This window comes from Adiantum capillus-veneris, chromosome 24 (assembly GCF_014529385.1).
Source record: "Adiantum capillus-veneris isolate H3 chromosome 24, ASM1452938v2, whole genome shotgun sequence".
NCBI classification, from domain to species: domain Eukaryota; kingdom Viridiplantae; phylum Streptophyta; class Polypodiopsida; order Polypodiales; family Pteridaceae; genus Adiantum; species Adiantum capillus-veneris.
This window is the reverse complement of record NC_140954.1, coordinates 110,935,308-110,947,141: the sequence shown is the minus strand read 5'-3', so window position 1 is coordinate 110,947,141 and position 11,834 is coordinate 110,935,308. Positions and strand designations below refer to the sequence as shown.

The 11,834-nt window shown below is 42.6% G+C and overlaps 1 protein-coding gene and 1 pseudogene across 1 annotated transcript; both read right to left on the bottom strand.

The window, feature by feature from the left end:
- Positions 1-3,937: 3,937 nt before the first annotated feature.
- Positions 3,938-7,644, bottom strand: LOC147426955 (pentatricopeptide repeat-containing protein At4g13650-like). The gene has a single exon (XM_086498662.1). The coding sequence runs from the start codon at positions 7,329-7,331 to the stop codon at positions 5,121-5,123; it is 2,211 nt and encodes a 736-aa protein (XP_086354788.1). The 5' UTR covers positions 7,332-7,644; the 3' UTR covers positions 3,938-5,120.
- Positions 7,645-8,274: 630 nt separating this feature from the next.
- Positions 8,275-11,514, bottom strand: LOC147426954 (uncharacterized; annotated as a pseudogene).
- Positions 11,515-11,834: the final 320 nt, after the last annotated feature.

Sequence of the window (11,834 nt, the reverse complement as noted above, 5' to 3'; positions counted from 1 at the left end):
GTTATTGTTGAGAGATTCTTTGAACTAGGAATACCTTTCATTTTTTTAAGCCATTAGGAATACCTTTATATTTTTTGCACGATTATGTGATTGTTAACGACATGAAAAATATAAAAAAGACCTTTGAACATAGATTTCCATATGAAGATTTTCCTCTTAGTTGCATCCGGCGGGACTTAACACCACAAGTTTTCTTTCAGATGACCTTGCAAACTCAAAAAAAAAAAAAATTTAAGCTACAAAGTAAAGCAAGGAGATTAATTTGTGTGTGTGTGTGAGTGTGTGTGTGTGTTGTGTTGTGTTGTGTGGGGGGGGCGGGGGGGAGGGGGGGGGTAACACTCCTTTGCCCAACAAAAACATCACGATTGCATGTTGCGGTTGGGGTTGGGGTTGGGCTTGGGCTTGGGCTTGGGCTTGGTCTCCTTTCCACTAAACCCTCATCATGTGTGGACATGAGTGCACATAAATCATTGAAGCTCGATGCTCTCTGGTCGGTTGGGCAAAAAAAGCTATTGAACATGTTGACCTAGCACTCCACAACACCAAAAAAAAATTTCAAAGAGAGAGTAGACTTGAAAATGCAGTTCTTTTTCATTCACCTCAGGTTGCAAAACTTGACTTTATATGGTTTAGCAAGTATATCCCTCATAGCTTGATACCTTCTTTCAAACCTTTGTGGGGTTTATACCTAGCATTGATGTGGCTCGACGTACAACATAATGGTCAAGGAAGACACTGCTTAAATTTGTTATTTATGATCAAAGTGTGTGTGTGTGTGCGCGCGCGTGCATGCGCTATACACGTTTAGAGCCCAAAAAGGGTTCAAAGCAGGTATTAAGTTATGGTTCTATGTTCAACAAAATGGTCAAGGAAGACATTGCTTAAAATTTGTTAGTTCTTATCAAAATGTGTGTGTGTGTGGATTCTCTTGTATGTATACACCGTGGAGAATCCAACCCATAAATTTTTTTCCCACCTTCTCATGGAAATCTCACATGAGAATTTCACCACAAAAGTTGGCTATGTATATCTACTGTCTTGGAAAATGTTAGGAGTCTCCCTCACAACTTAAGACAAGGTTCACAAATGATGGTCACTCTACTGGCCTTTAGCTTAGTAGAGCTACAGATTTGAAGCCATTTGGGCATTCTCTACTAGTATGAGTATGAGCATTCTTTTCTGTTGCACTACTTCTCGGCCGGGGGGGGGGGCATTGGAGAGATAGAAAAAACATCATGATTGCATGTTGGGCTTGGGCTTGGGCTTGGTCTTGGTCTCCTTCCATGAAACCCTCATCATGTGTGGACATGAGTGCACACAAATCATTGAAGCTCGATACTCTCTAGCTGGTTAGGCAAAAAAGCTAGTGAACATGCTGACCTATTACTGCACAACACCATCATTTTTTCTTTTTTAAGAGAGAGAGTAGAACTTGAGATTACAACTCACACACCTTACTTTGTGAGGTGGAGCATCCTGGCCGGATAAGATTGTTCAATCCATCATTTGGACTAGGGGAGAAGCCCCTAGGGGCTACATGTCACGCGAGTTGTCAAGGGGGTCTCAACACAAGACCTTGACACAAGAGGCTCTTGCTCTATCAATTGAGCTAGCACTTGTTGGCTCCACAACACCATATTGATCTCTCCCTTATGGTCATTGCTATTCTCCAATGAGCCGACGAGATGCTAGCTACTAATCCAATATGCAGGAAAACCTAAGATTTTCTAGTGCCATGCTGAATATTGGTATGGCAATAAACCTTGAGAGAAAATAATTTTCTTGCGTGTATTACTTTAAGGGTCATAAATCTTATACATAAGAATGGATGTAAGAGGACCTAGCAAATTGGAAACACGTCACATGTCTAATTTCTATCTACAAAATTTTCTCTTTGTCCTTGGCTAAGAAGTTTCCACCACTGATAGTTACTTTATAAGGGATTTATCAAAGACAAGTTCATCCTTGATATCATTATTGCACTCTAGGAAGGTAGGGAGTTTGCAAGGGAGTTGAGACACATGTTTTACAAAATGATTTTGATAAGGCTTCTGATAGAATTAAATGGAATTTTAATTTTCAATCATTGCATGACAAGGGGATATGGCAAATATATATCCATACCATGTGTGCATGTTTTATTTGGTAATACAATATTTTAACTAAATAGATCCCTCTAAGTAGGTCGATCGAGCAAGGATGCCCCCTTGTTACTGTCCTGTGTGCCATAGCCTCTATTGCTATAAGTTGGCTGGTCAAAAATAAAATGACAGTTGGATTGATGCATGGGCATTGGGGGGCTGATGAAGACATGTGTCTACATCTGTTTGGAGATGAGAACAACTTTCTTTTGAGTAAAATCAGCTCAGTTAACTATTTTTGGCACTGCTTAGATGGTTTTTTTTCTTGCAAGTATCTCTGATCAACCATGAAAAACCTTCCTAGTGGACATGTACCTTAGGTTGTTATCCTATCACAAATGGCCAATTTTTCATACTCTTGGGAATTACAATGGTGTTCCATCTACTGATGAAAATGAATATTGATCAATAACACTTGAGACCTTGCAATAGCTAGAATTCCAATGGGGTTCCATCTACTGATGAAAAGGAATATTGATCAATAACACTTGAGACCTTGCAATAGCTGTAGGAACCTATCCCTCAATGAGGTGCTATGTGCCAATGTCAAGGTAATTCCTTAAAGATGTAGGATTCATGGTTTGAAGTCGCCGCCTCTAAGAGTTGGATGCACTACTTTGTCATTCATCTTAGGTTGCAAACCTCGACTCCATATGGCTTAGCAAGTATATCCCTCCTAGGTTGATACCTTCTTTCAACCCTTTGTGGGCTTTATACGTACCTAGCATCGATGTGGTTCAACGTTCAACATTAGTTCGGATCAAAGAGTGTGTATGTGTGTGTGTGTGTGTGTGTGTGTGGTGGGTGGGTTGGGGGGGGGGGTTCTCCATATTACCAAAAAAAAAAAATGTGTGTGGATTCTCCGGTATATATACACCATGGACAATCCAACTCATAAATTCTTTTCCCACCTTCTCATGGAAATCTCACATGAGAATGCCAGCACAAAAGTTGGCTATGTATATTTACTGTCTTGGAAAATGTTAGGAGTCTCCCTCACAACTTAAGACAAGGTTGACAAAAGATGGGTCACTCTACTAGTCTTCAGCTTAGTGGAGCTATAGATTTGAAGCCATTTGGGCATTCTGTACAAGTATGAGTATGAACATTCTTTTCTGTTGCACTACTTCCCTCCCACCTGGGTCCCTCAATGCATCCATGTGAGCCAATTTATTAGTTTCAAAAGAGGAGGCATAGGGGATGGTTTGGTTCAAAGATACAAAAGAGAGAAAGAAACCACATAGCATTTGTTTGTCTTGCCCATTCACCCCAACCTTTGACTTGGCAAGAAATTCTATTTGGAGAATGCGAAGGCACTAACATATTGTTGCAGCATGCCTTTCGAGGTTCCTGCTTTTGGGCAATGTGGAGAGGCAAGAACTTGGTGGTTTTTTAGAGAACAGTCCTTCAACCCAAGATACTATATTGGCCTCCCAAATTGCTAGATCAATAAACAATGCTCCCAAATTGACCGTGCAAAGGTAGTACCAATCCTAACCTTGGTATAGGAGATTAACAGCTTGGTACTCAACAAGGAGACTTTCTATCCTGATGGATATTCAGAATGGGTTTTGGTCCCCCCCATGGACTATAAAGCGCCAAACGTCTGATACGATTCCCGTGCTGCTTGCTTCAAACCATAAAGGCTTCTCTCATACTTACACACCAATTTCTCTTTGCTGCTCTCAACAAAACCCCTAGGCTGTTGCCTGTAAATATCCTCAATCACCACACAAGAACATTGTCTTAACATTCATTTGGGCCGACTGCATGGCCTCTTTGGCAACCAAAGCAAGTACTATCCAAAAGGTAGTCATCTTGAAGACTGGCAAAAAAACCTATTGTGGGTCTTCACACTTGAGATCTTCAAGTTCCTTTGTACTCCTCTTGTTGTCTTTCATAGGCCTCTCAGTGCTATGGCAGTCAAATGTACTAGTTCATCCCCACCTTTTAGGTTATCTCTTTACTTCTATTTGAGCTACTTGTATCTTTTATTTCTTTCATAATTTACTTCAACATTTTACCTTAAAATGTTAAGGGTCCAACAATATATTTTTGTAGCTTTCAACAACTCTAATGCAACGGTTTGACAATTTCTTTTCCCGTATTTTTGACATTGTAATAGCAAGGATTACACATAAATCACTGTGGAACCATTTGTCGAGTGGTTACTACGCTGTATATACACAGGCTAAATGGGCTGCTAAGATTCAGCAAACAAGCCTCTTCAGCATTGCACCTGATCCTCTAGCTCTACCATGTATTGAACTCCTTGCTCTTTCATAACGCAACCAAAGAGCATCTCAACAACAGCATTGCCTGAATGCACCATCCTTTCTGTAGATTGGGCCTTACCATCACTACTACATAGACAAGTTGCTTGCTTATGTAACGGCTTGGAGTATCCTCATTTTCTACCTTTAAGTTAGACCTCAAACTCGGGCGCCAATGGCCCTTTAAGCTTTAACTTAGTGCATTCATCCTTCTCATGAGTTCAACTCTTTCTGCCTCCTCTTGCATGCCAACTGCTCTGTAAACATTAGACATAAGGACATAAGCTGCCAAATCACTTTTATCTACTTTCATGGCTTGTCCAAAGGCCCATCTTCCAACCTTAACATCTCCCCATTTCTGGCAAGCACCCAGAACAGCATGCCAAAGTACTGAATGATCAGAAGATGGCAACTCCTGAATCATCTTCACTGCCTTCCCAAGTTGCCCTGCACGTCCAAATATGTCAACCATACAAGTGTAGTGCTCTAGATGTGGCTTCACACCATATTTGGTGCTCATCTCTACAAGGTAAGCATGGCAAGTGTCTAGTAAACCTAAATGACAACAAGCACTAAGCACACCTGAAAATGTGGCTGCATCCGGGCAAAAGCCCTCACACTGCATGCGCTTCAGACAGTTTAGTGCTTCATGACCTTGGCCATGACGAGCATATCCTACAATGAGCGCATTCCAAGTGACAGCGTCTCAAAAGGGAAGCTCTTCAAGTACTCGTGCTGCTGTTGCAAGAGCACCACACTTTGCATACATATCCACAAGGGCAGTGCCAAACACTACATTATCTCTGAGTAACCCTTGCTTGTCAATCTCCTCATGAAATTGTTGCCCTTTTTCCACAGCCCCTAAATTGCCACATGCTTTCAAAACACAGATAAAGGTTGCTTCATTTGGTAAGACACCCTTTTGCTGCATCTGCACATAGCAATCCAATGCTTGCTCACCTTGGCCCTCTTGTGTGTATCCTGCAATAAGTGCATTCCATGAGACAGCATCTTGCAAAGGAAGTTCTTTGAGTACTCCCTCTGCCCTTGCAAGTGCACCACACTTGGCATACATATCCACAAGGGCATTGCCGAGAACAATATCACTTTTATGTAGCTCCTGCTTCATAATCTCATTGTGAATTTGTGTCCCTTTATCAATCGCTCTTAGATTACCACAAGCTTTCAGAATGGATGCAAAGGTCAGTGCATTAGGAGTGAACCCTTCGAATTGCATCTGCTCAAAACATTTCAAAGCTTGTTCACCTTGGCCTTGCAGGGCATATCCTGCAATCAATGCATTCCAAGAAAAAACATCCCGAGAAGGAAGTTCGTCAAACACACTTTGTGCCATTCCAAGTGCACCACATTTGGCATACATGTCCACAAGAGCAATACTTAGCATCTTATTGTCACCCAAAAACCCTCCCTTAGCAATTTTCTCATGTATCTGTCTTCCCCTGTCCTCAGCCCTCGTCATGCCACACGCTTTCAAGATGCAAGCCAAGATAGTTGCATCTGGAGAAAGGCCCTCATTTTCCATACAATCAAAACACTTCAAGGCTTGCTCGCCCTGATCTTGTTGAACATATTCTGCAATTAATGTGCTCCAAGAGATAGCATCCCTTGAAGGAAGCTCCTCAAGCACTGAGTGAGCTTTTTCCAGTTCACCACACTTGACATACATATCCAGAAGAGCATTGCCAAGCGCCACATCATTCCTCAACAACCCCTGCCTAGCTATTTCATCATGAATTCTTTTCCCTTCATCGGCTTCCTTTAAGCTGCCACAAGCATTCAAGACACATGCATAAGTTCTTGCATTTGGGGAGAGGCCCTCGTGTTGCATCCGTTGGAAGCATTCGAATGCTTTTTCACCTTTGCCCTCTTTGGCATATCCAGAAATAAGTGCACTCCAAGAAACGACGTCTTTAGAGGGAAGCTCTTCATGCAGTTGTTGAGCCTTTGCAACAGAACCACATTTAGCATACAAGTCTACAAGGGCTGTGTCAAGCACAGTGTCACTTCTCAACAATCCTTGTTTGACAAGGTCTGCATGAATTTCTTCTCCCTTCAAGACAGTTCCTACACTGCTACAGGCCTTCAAGATGCAAGCATAAGTCATTGAATCTGGAGAGAGCCCTTCCCACTTCATTCGTTCTAAGCATGTTAGAGCTTCTTCACCTTGGCCTTGCTGGGCATAGCCAGTTATTAATGCACTCCAAGCCACCACGTCGCGCAAAGGCAACTCTTCAAGCACGCTTTGTGTTTTGGTAAGAGCACCACACTTGGCATACATATCAATGAGGGTTGTACCTAGCACAATGTCTTTTTCAAGTAACCCTAGCCTGGAGATCTCATCATGCAATTGTTCCCCTTTCCTGATTAGCTTCAACCTACCACAGGCTTTCAAAATACAAGCGTATGTAACTGCAGATGGACAGAGTCCCTCATCTTGCATGTGTTCAAAGCAATTAAAAGCTTCATGAAACTTCTTCTCTCGAACATATGCTGCAATCAGAGAGGTCCAAACGGAAGCATCTCTGCTGTTGCGAGTGTAGAGCAATTCCTTAGCTGTTGTGAGTGCACCACACTTTGCATACATGGCGATCAAAGCATCAGAGCAGTTTTCGAGCAGACCCTGATGCAAAACATCCTCATGAATTCTAGTGCCTCTCATAAGGTCCTTATTTCTAGCACAGTCCCTCAGGGATTTTTGAAAAGCAGTGATCACGTTGAGCTTTTGATGGAATGCATTCTCGTTTCTTTCACAGAGTTGTAATGGCCTTGTCGAGGCATGCCCTCTGGTTCTGCTCGAACAAACTCTCTGTGACGATGAAAGAGAAGGCTCCCTACAGAATTGGAACTGGTCTTGGGGAGCTGCAACTCCAAGCTCTTCACCTATCCAGGAGCCCATTACGTGCTCATCGATCGATGCCCACACGGAGGGGGATTGATTACCCTCCACTAACTGCACCCCCTCCCCTGGAGGCCCGGTTGCTTCAAAACCACCTCAAGTAGTAGTAGCTGAATTTTATAGCAAGAATCTATAAAAACAAGGCCGACACTAGCGTGTAGACGGCGGCACTACCTGCTGTTAGAGAGAGAGAAAGAGAGAGAGCTCTTGACTGCGTTGATCGGCAGAGCAGAGCAGAGAAACACACACACAAGCAGAGAGAGAGAGAGAGAGAGAGAGTCTCGACTGCTTTGAACGGTAGAGAGAAAAATATAATCTATTTTTATTAGGGACCTAAAAAATAGCTTTAAAAAGCCTAAAAAATGTGTGCACAAATTGATAGGCATCACCCCCATATCACTACCTGCAAGCAAGCAGGCAGTGCCAACAAGTGATAAAATCACAAGGCCTGTCTACAAGATAAAAAATAAGCAAATACATGAGAAGTGCATAAGGTAAAACATGACCAAGTATATGAAGTGTATGTGAAGTAGAGCTTGTGGCTAAGAGATTTGTATAGAGAATACAGTTTACCAAAAAGTAATAAGGCTTAACTCATCATGGCCCACAAAATTAAACAAAAAATCACACTTTGACTATATCAATGCAAATTACATACCTTTGTAACAAGGTGGAAAATCAAAATGGTGTACAAAACGAAGAAGATAAGAAAGTGTGTCTAACCCACTACTTAGAAAAATAAATGTTAAATATCTCTCACATGGCCCACATGTACATAAACAATGCTTAGTTAATGCCCCTTTTCTAAAAAGGAAATTTTTTTCCATCAATAGCTTGCTATGTGGCTATAATGGGCAGCTTTCTCCATTTGTCCACAATTGTGTAAGTAGAATGGTAAGACAATCTTTGCATGTCTTTTCTACAGCAACAGAATCCAAGGCCTTCAACAACCCTTGAGCACTCCAAAATCGGCGTTCCACTGCAGGGCACAAACTTGTCCACAAGTTTCACTCTCCTTAGCAAGCCTTGAAATAAAGCATGTTAAGGCATAGCAGGAAGAGAAAATAATGAACCTTTTCAAAGCAGGAACTACTTTCCTGAGCAAGTATTGTACAATATTTTGCACAAGAAATCTTGTAAGACCATCGGGCATACCATATATGTACTTGTACATGCTTGGGGAAACAGAGGAAGACAAATAAAGATGAGAAGGGGAAGGATTCTGTATAGAGATGGCGCCACTCTTTATCTTATGGAGAAAAATGCAGTACAAGAGCCTGCAAAAAGGAAAAGCCTCAGGCCTTCATAGCTTTTAGGTTTGCACCTTCCTTGCCAATGATGCTCTCGTAGACCTCTCGGATCTTCAATCCGGCCATGGTTTGGGTAGTTGGCATGCTTTAGAATTTTCTGTGTAATCTCTCCATAGAATTTGCTTGAAATGTTGCTCAAACGGCTCTCAACATAAATAAGCTCCTCTAGCTTGTCAAATTGCCATTCATCTCCAAGACAGTCACGTGGATGTACAAAACAAGTGAGGATATGTTGTTAATGTAGACACAATAAATAGCATTATGATCAATGATACAAATGCTCTGCAAGCATTTTCTATCATAACAACCCCGAGGCTTGGACCCATTTGTCATGCAATATCGGCACGCACTGCCTATTCCTAAGCACCACATAGACATACGCATATGCGTATGTAGTACTAAGGCATAGGCACTACATAGGCATATGCATGGGCAATATAGCCATGCACAAAACATACCTCATTGTCGTAGTACGTATCAGGACCATAGAAGAGCTTGATGCAAGGGTAGGAGCATGTGAGTTTTTGGCCACAAGGCACCCAAGAGATGGTGGAACCTTGATTAAAAAAAATGCACTGGTTTGAAGTGAGGCACGCTCTTTTTCATTATCATGAGCACACGCAGGACTTTGCCCTCAACGTCGTCCGGAACGAATTGTGTGGGCAACACTAGGATCACTACATCTACATACTTCTTTTGAGTGTCCGTATTCATCACAAACTTTAGTATTTCACCATGGCCTTGGGAGATCACAATGATACAAGAATATATCACCAACTACATACCTATGAAGGCATCAAAGTCAGGCTCCCTTGCTACAATACTTTCCTTGATGCTCTCCAAACTATGTCCGTGTTCTACCATGTCTCGCTATGCAAGGAAAGCGAGGCAGGTTGGATCAAGGGTAGACTCGAAACTTGAACATGTAAAGTTTTCACAAGCATTGCCAATAGCCACTCAGGTATCTACCTAGATCTTCCATCCAAACTTGACTTCATCATTGATGTCAAGGTAAATGCTAAAATCAAGAAGCTCTCGCACTCGAGCATCAAACCACCAGCCCATTAGTGATAATGAGCAATATGCCAACTAAAGAATGTGTAGATTATCCATAGAAAATTAGATTAGGGGCCTAAATTTGATAACTATCAAGAACAAAACAAAATTGATGAGCTACTACAAAAAAATCTTCACCAAGAGAAAGACATCAGGAACTCCTTAGAAAAATGACAGTCCGACACCGCCGCCAATCTGATCTAAATTGCCTCAATACAAAAAACCTCCTTTGGAACCTTCCCTACCATTTTGGGAGCTATACAATACACAACTTGTATTATAAGTGGTGCAATACAAGTTCACAATCCTAATGGCCACTACCTCAAAACTGTCATCCAATACCTTTATCATACCTCGGTCAGCAATTACGCCTTCCTTAACCGCGCACACTAGCCATCATTGTTGTGGGATTTCATTAAGCAAGTCTAACACATCAATAGCAGATTTTAAAGAAAAACCAAGTCCTCTCATGGAGTTAAATTTTCTTCATTTTTGATATTGCATACATAAATCACACAGACACTGTCTTGAAGTAAGGTGCTCAAGAGACCTTGTGCATATGCAGGCCAGAACCCTCTCATTTATCTTATTCCAGTACAAACTTTTAGAAACAGCTTCAACAAGCAATACTCACATGGGGTGCAGGCCCTCACTGACAAAGATCATTGGGGGCACGATCGTCTCAGGGGGGTCTAGAAGGCCACTGACATGATTGTAAAAAGGTTTCTCAATGAGCTTGCAAACTGCATCGTGAAGCTCCTTTGATGTCGAATGCTTTGAAGGCAAGCAGGAAGACTTCATTCAAAATTTCAAAAATAACCCTCCTAGCTCGCACGCGAATAAAATCTATTCATTACTAAGTTTCCAAAATCCCACCTCCTACTGTAGGTGCAGGGCTACCTCTTGTCAGGCCCCAAAGGAGCTAGCTCTCTCACCCTCATGATAGAGCCCCTCGCCACACACACAGAGAGAGAGAGAGAGAGAGAGAGAGAGAGAGAGAGAGAGAGAGAGAGAGAGAGAGAAAGAGAGAGAGGTGCAGAAGGGCCTCATCCCAAGACCTCCAGAGGGTCCTACTTCATCTACATACAATCAAAGAGAGAGGACGAGAAGAAGAAGAAGAAGAGAATTTTTATGTCGTAGGAAACTATCCCGAGAGAGAGAGAGAGAGAGAGAGAGAGAGAGAGCAGAAGAGCGCGGGCCACATCTCCCAGGATTGCGACGATGGGCTCCATGAGGGTGGCTCATGAATATATTGGCGCTGCCTTTGAATGAAGAGAAAAAGCTCCAACTCCATTTGAAACCGGTATGCATCCACGCTGGGCCGAATAGAAGCCACAGCATCATAGCAAGACTCATCCAAATGACCCACAAATGCAAGAGGTACCATGCAGACGAGCATGCCCTCTACACTCTCGCCGTCCCACAGCTGCCTTGGCTTTCCCACCAGCTTCCTCCCCATCCTTCAGTAGTGGCATTTCCTCCTCTTTCTTTAGACTATACTGATAGTGTAGGACTACCATCCTCACATACACCAGTGACCTTGAGCTCTTCTCATCCACATGCTCTGCTAGCCTTTCCAGCAATGGCACACCGCTGCTCATCCTCGTCTCCGCCAGAACTCTCAAATCCCTCCTTTCTATGCCATCGAAGTTGTTCACCGCCGCCCAACCCACTTGCCATGACTCCACATTGTCTCCCACCCCCCTCAACACCTTCTTTGCGATCTTCAGCTCTTCCACCCCACCTTCTTGCTTGGATCTTCCCAAAACCCTACCATATTCACCGAAGCCTGCAAGATAGACACAACAAAAACCCATTGCAATGCTACAGCACCACATCAAGAAGATATAGTCTTGTGTATTTACATGTTGGACAAATACATCATCATCTTTTGCAAAAAGATTAGCAACAAGCGTGGAGAGAAGATGAAACCACCTACACGTGGGCATGATGTCGCTCTCCACATCACGTGACCACAAAGACCACTCTAGCTGTACTGCACTAACGATGTCGTGCCGCTCCGCTTCCATGATGGAAAAAAGAGTAAAGAGAAGCAGAAAAAGTCTATTTGAAGCTCACACATTTATTGAGCAGTGACCAGGGCTCGAAAACAAGCAAGGAGATCCAGAAAGTGTAT

What these genes read in the sequence shown, in the direction of transcription:
- LOC147426955 (XM_086498662.1), bottom strand. Translation starts at nt 7,331, where the DNA reads ATGGGCTCCTGGATAGGTGAAGAGCTTGGAGTTGCAGCTCCCCAAGAC.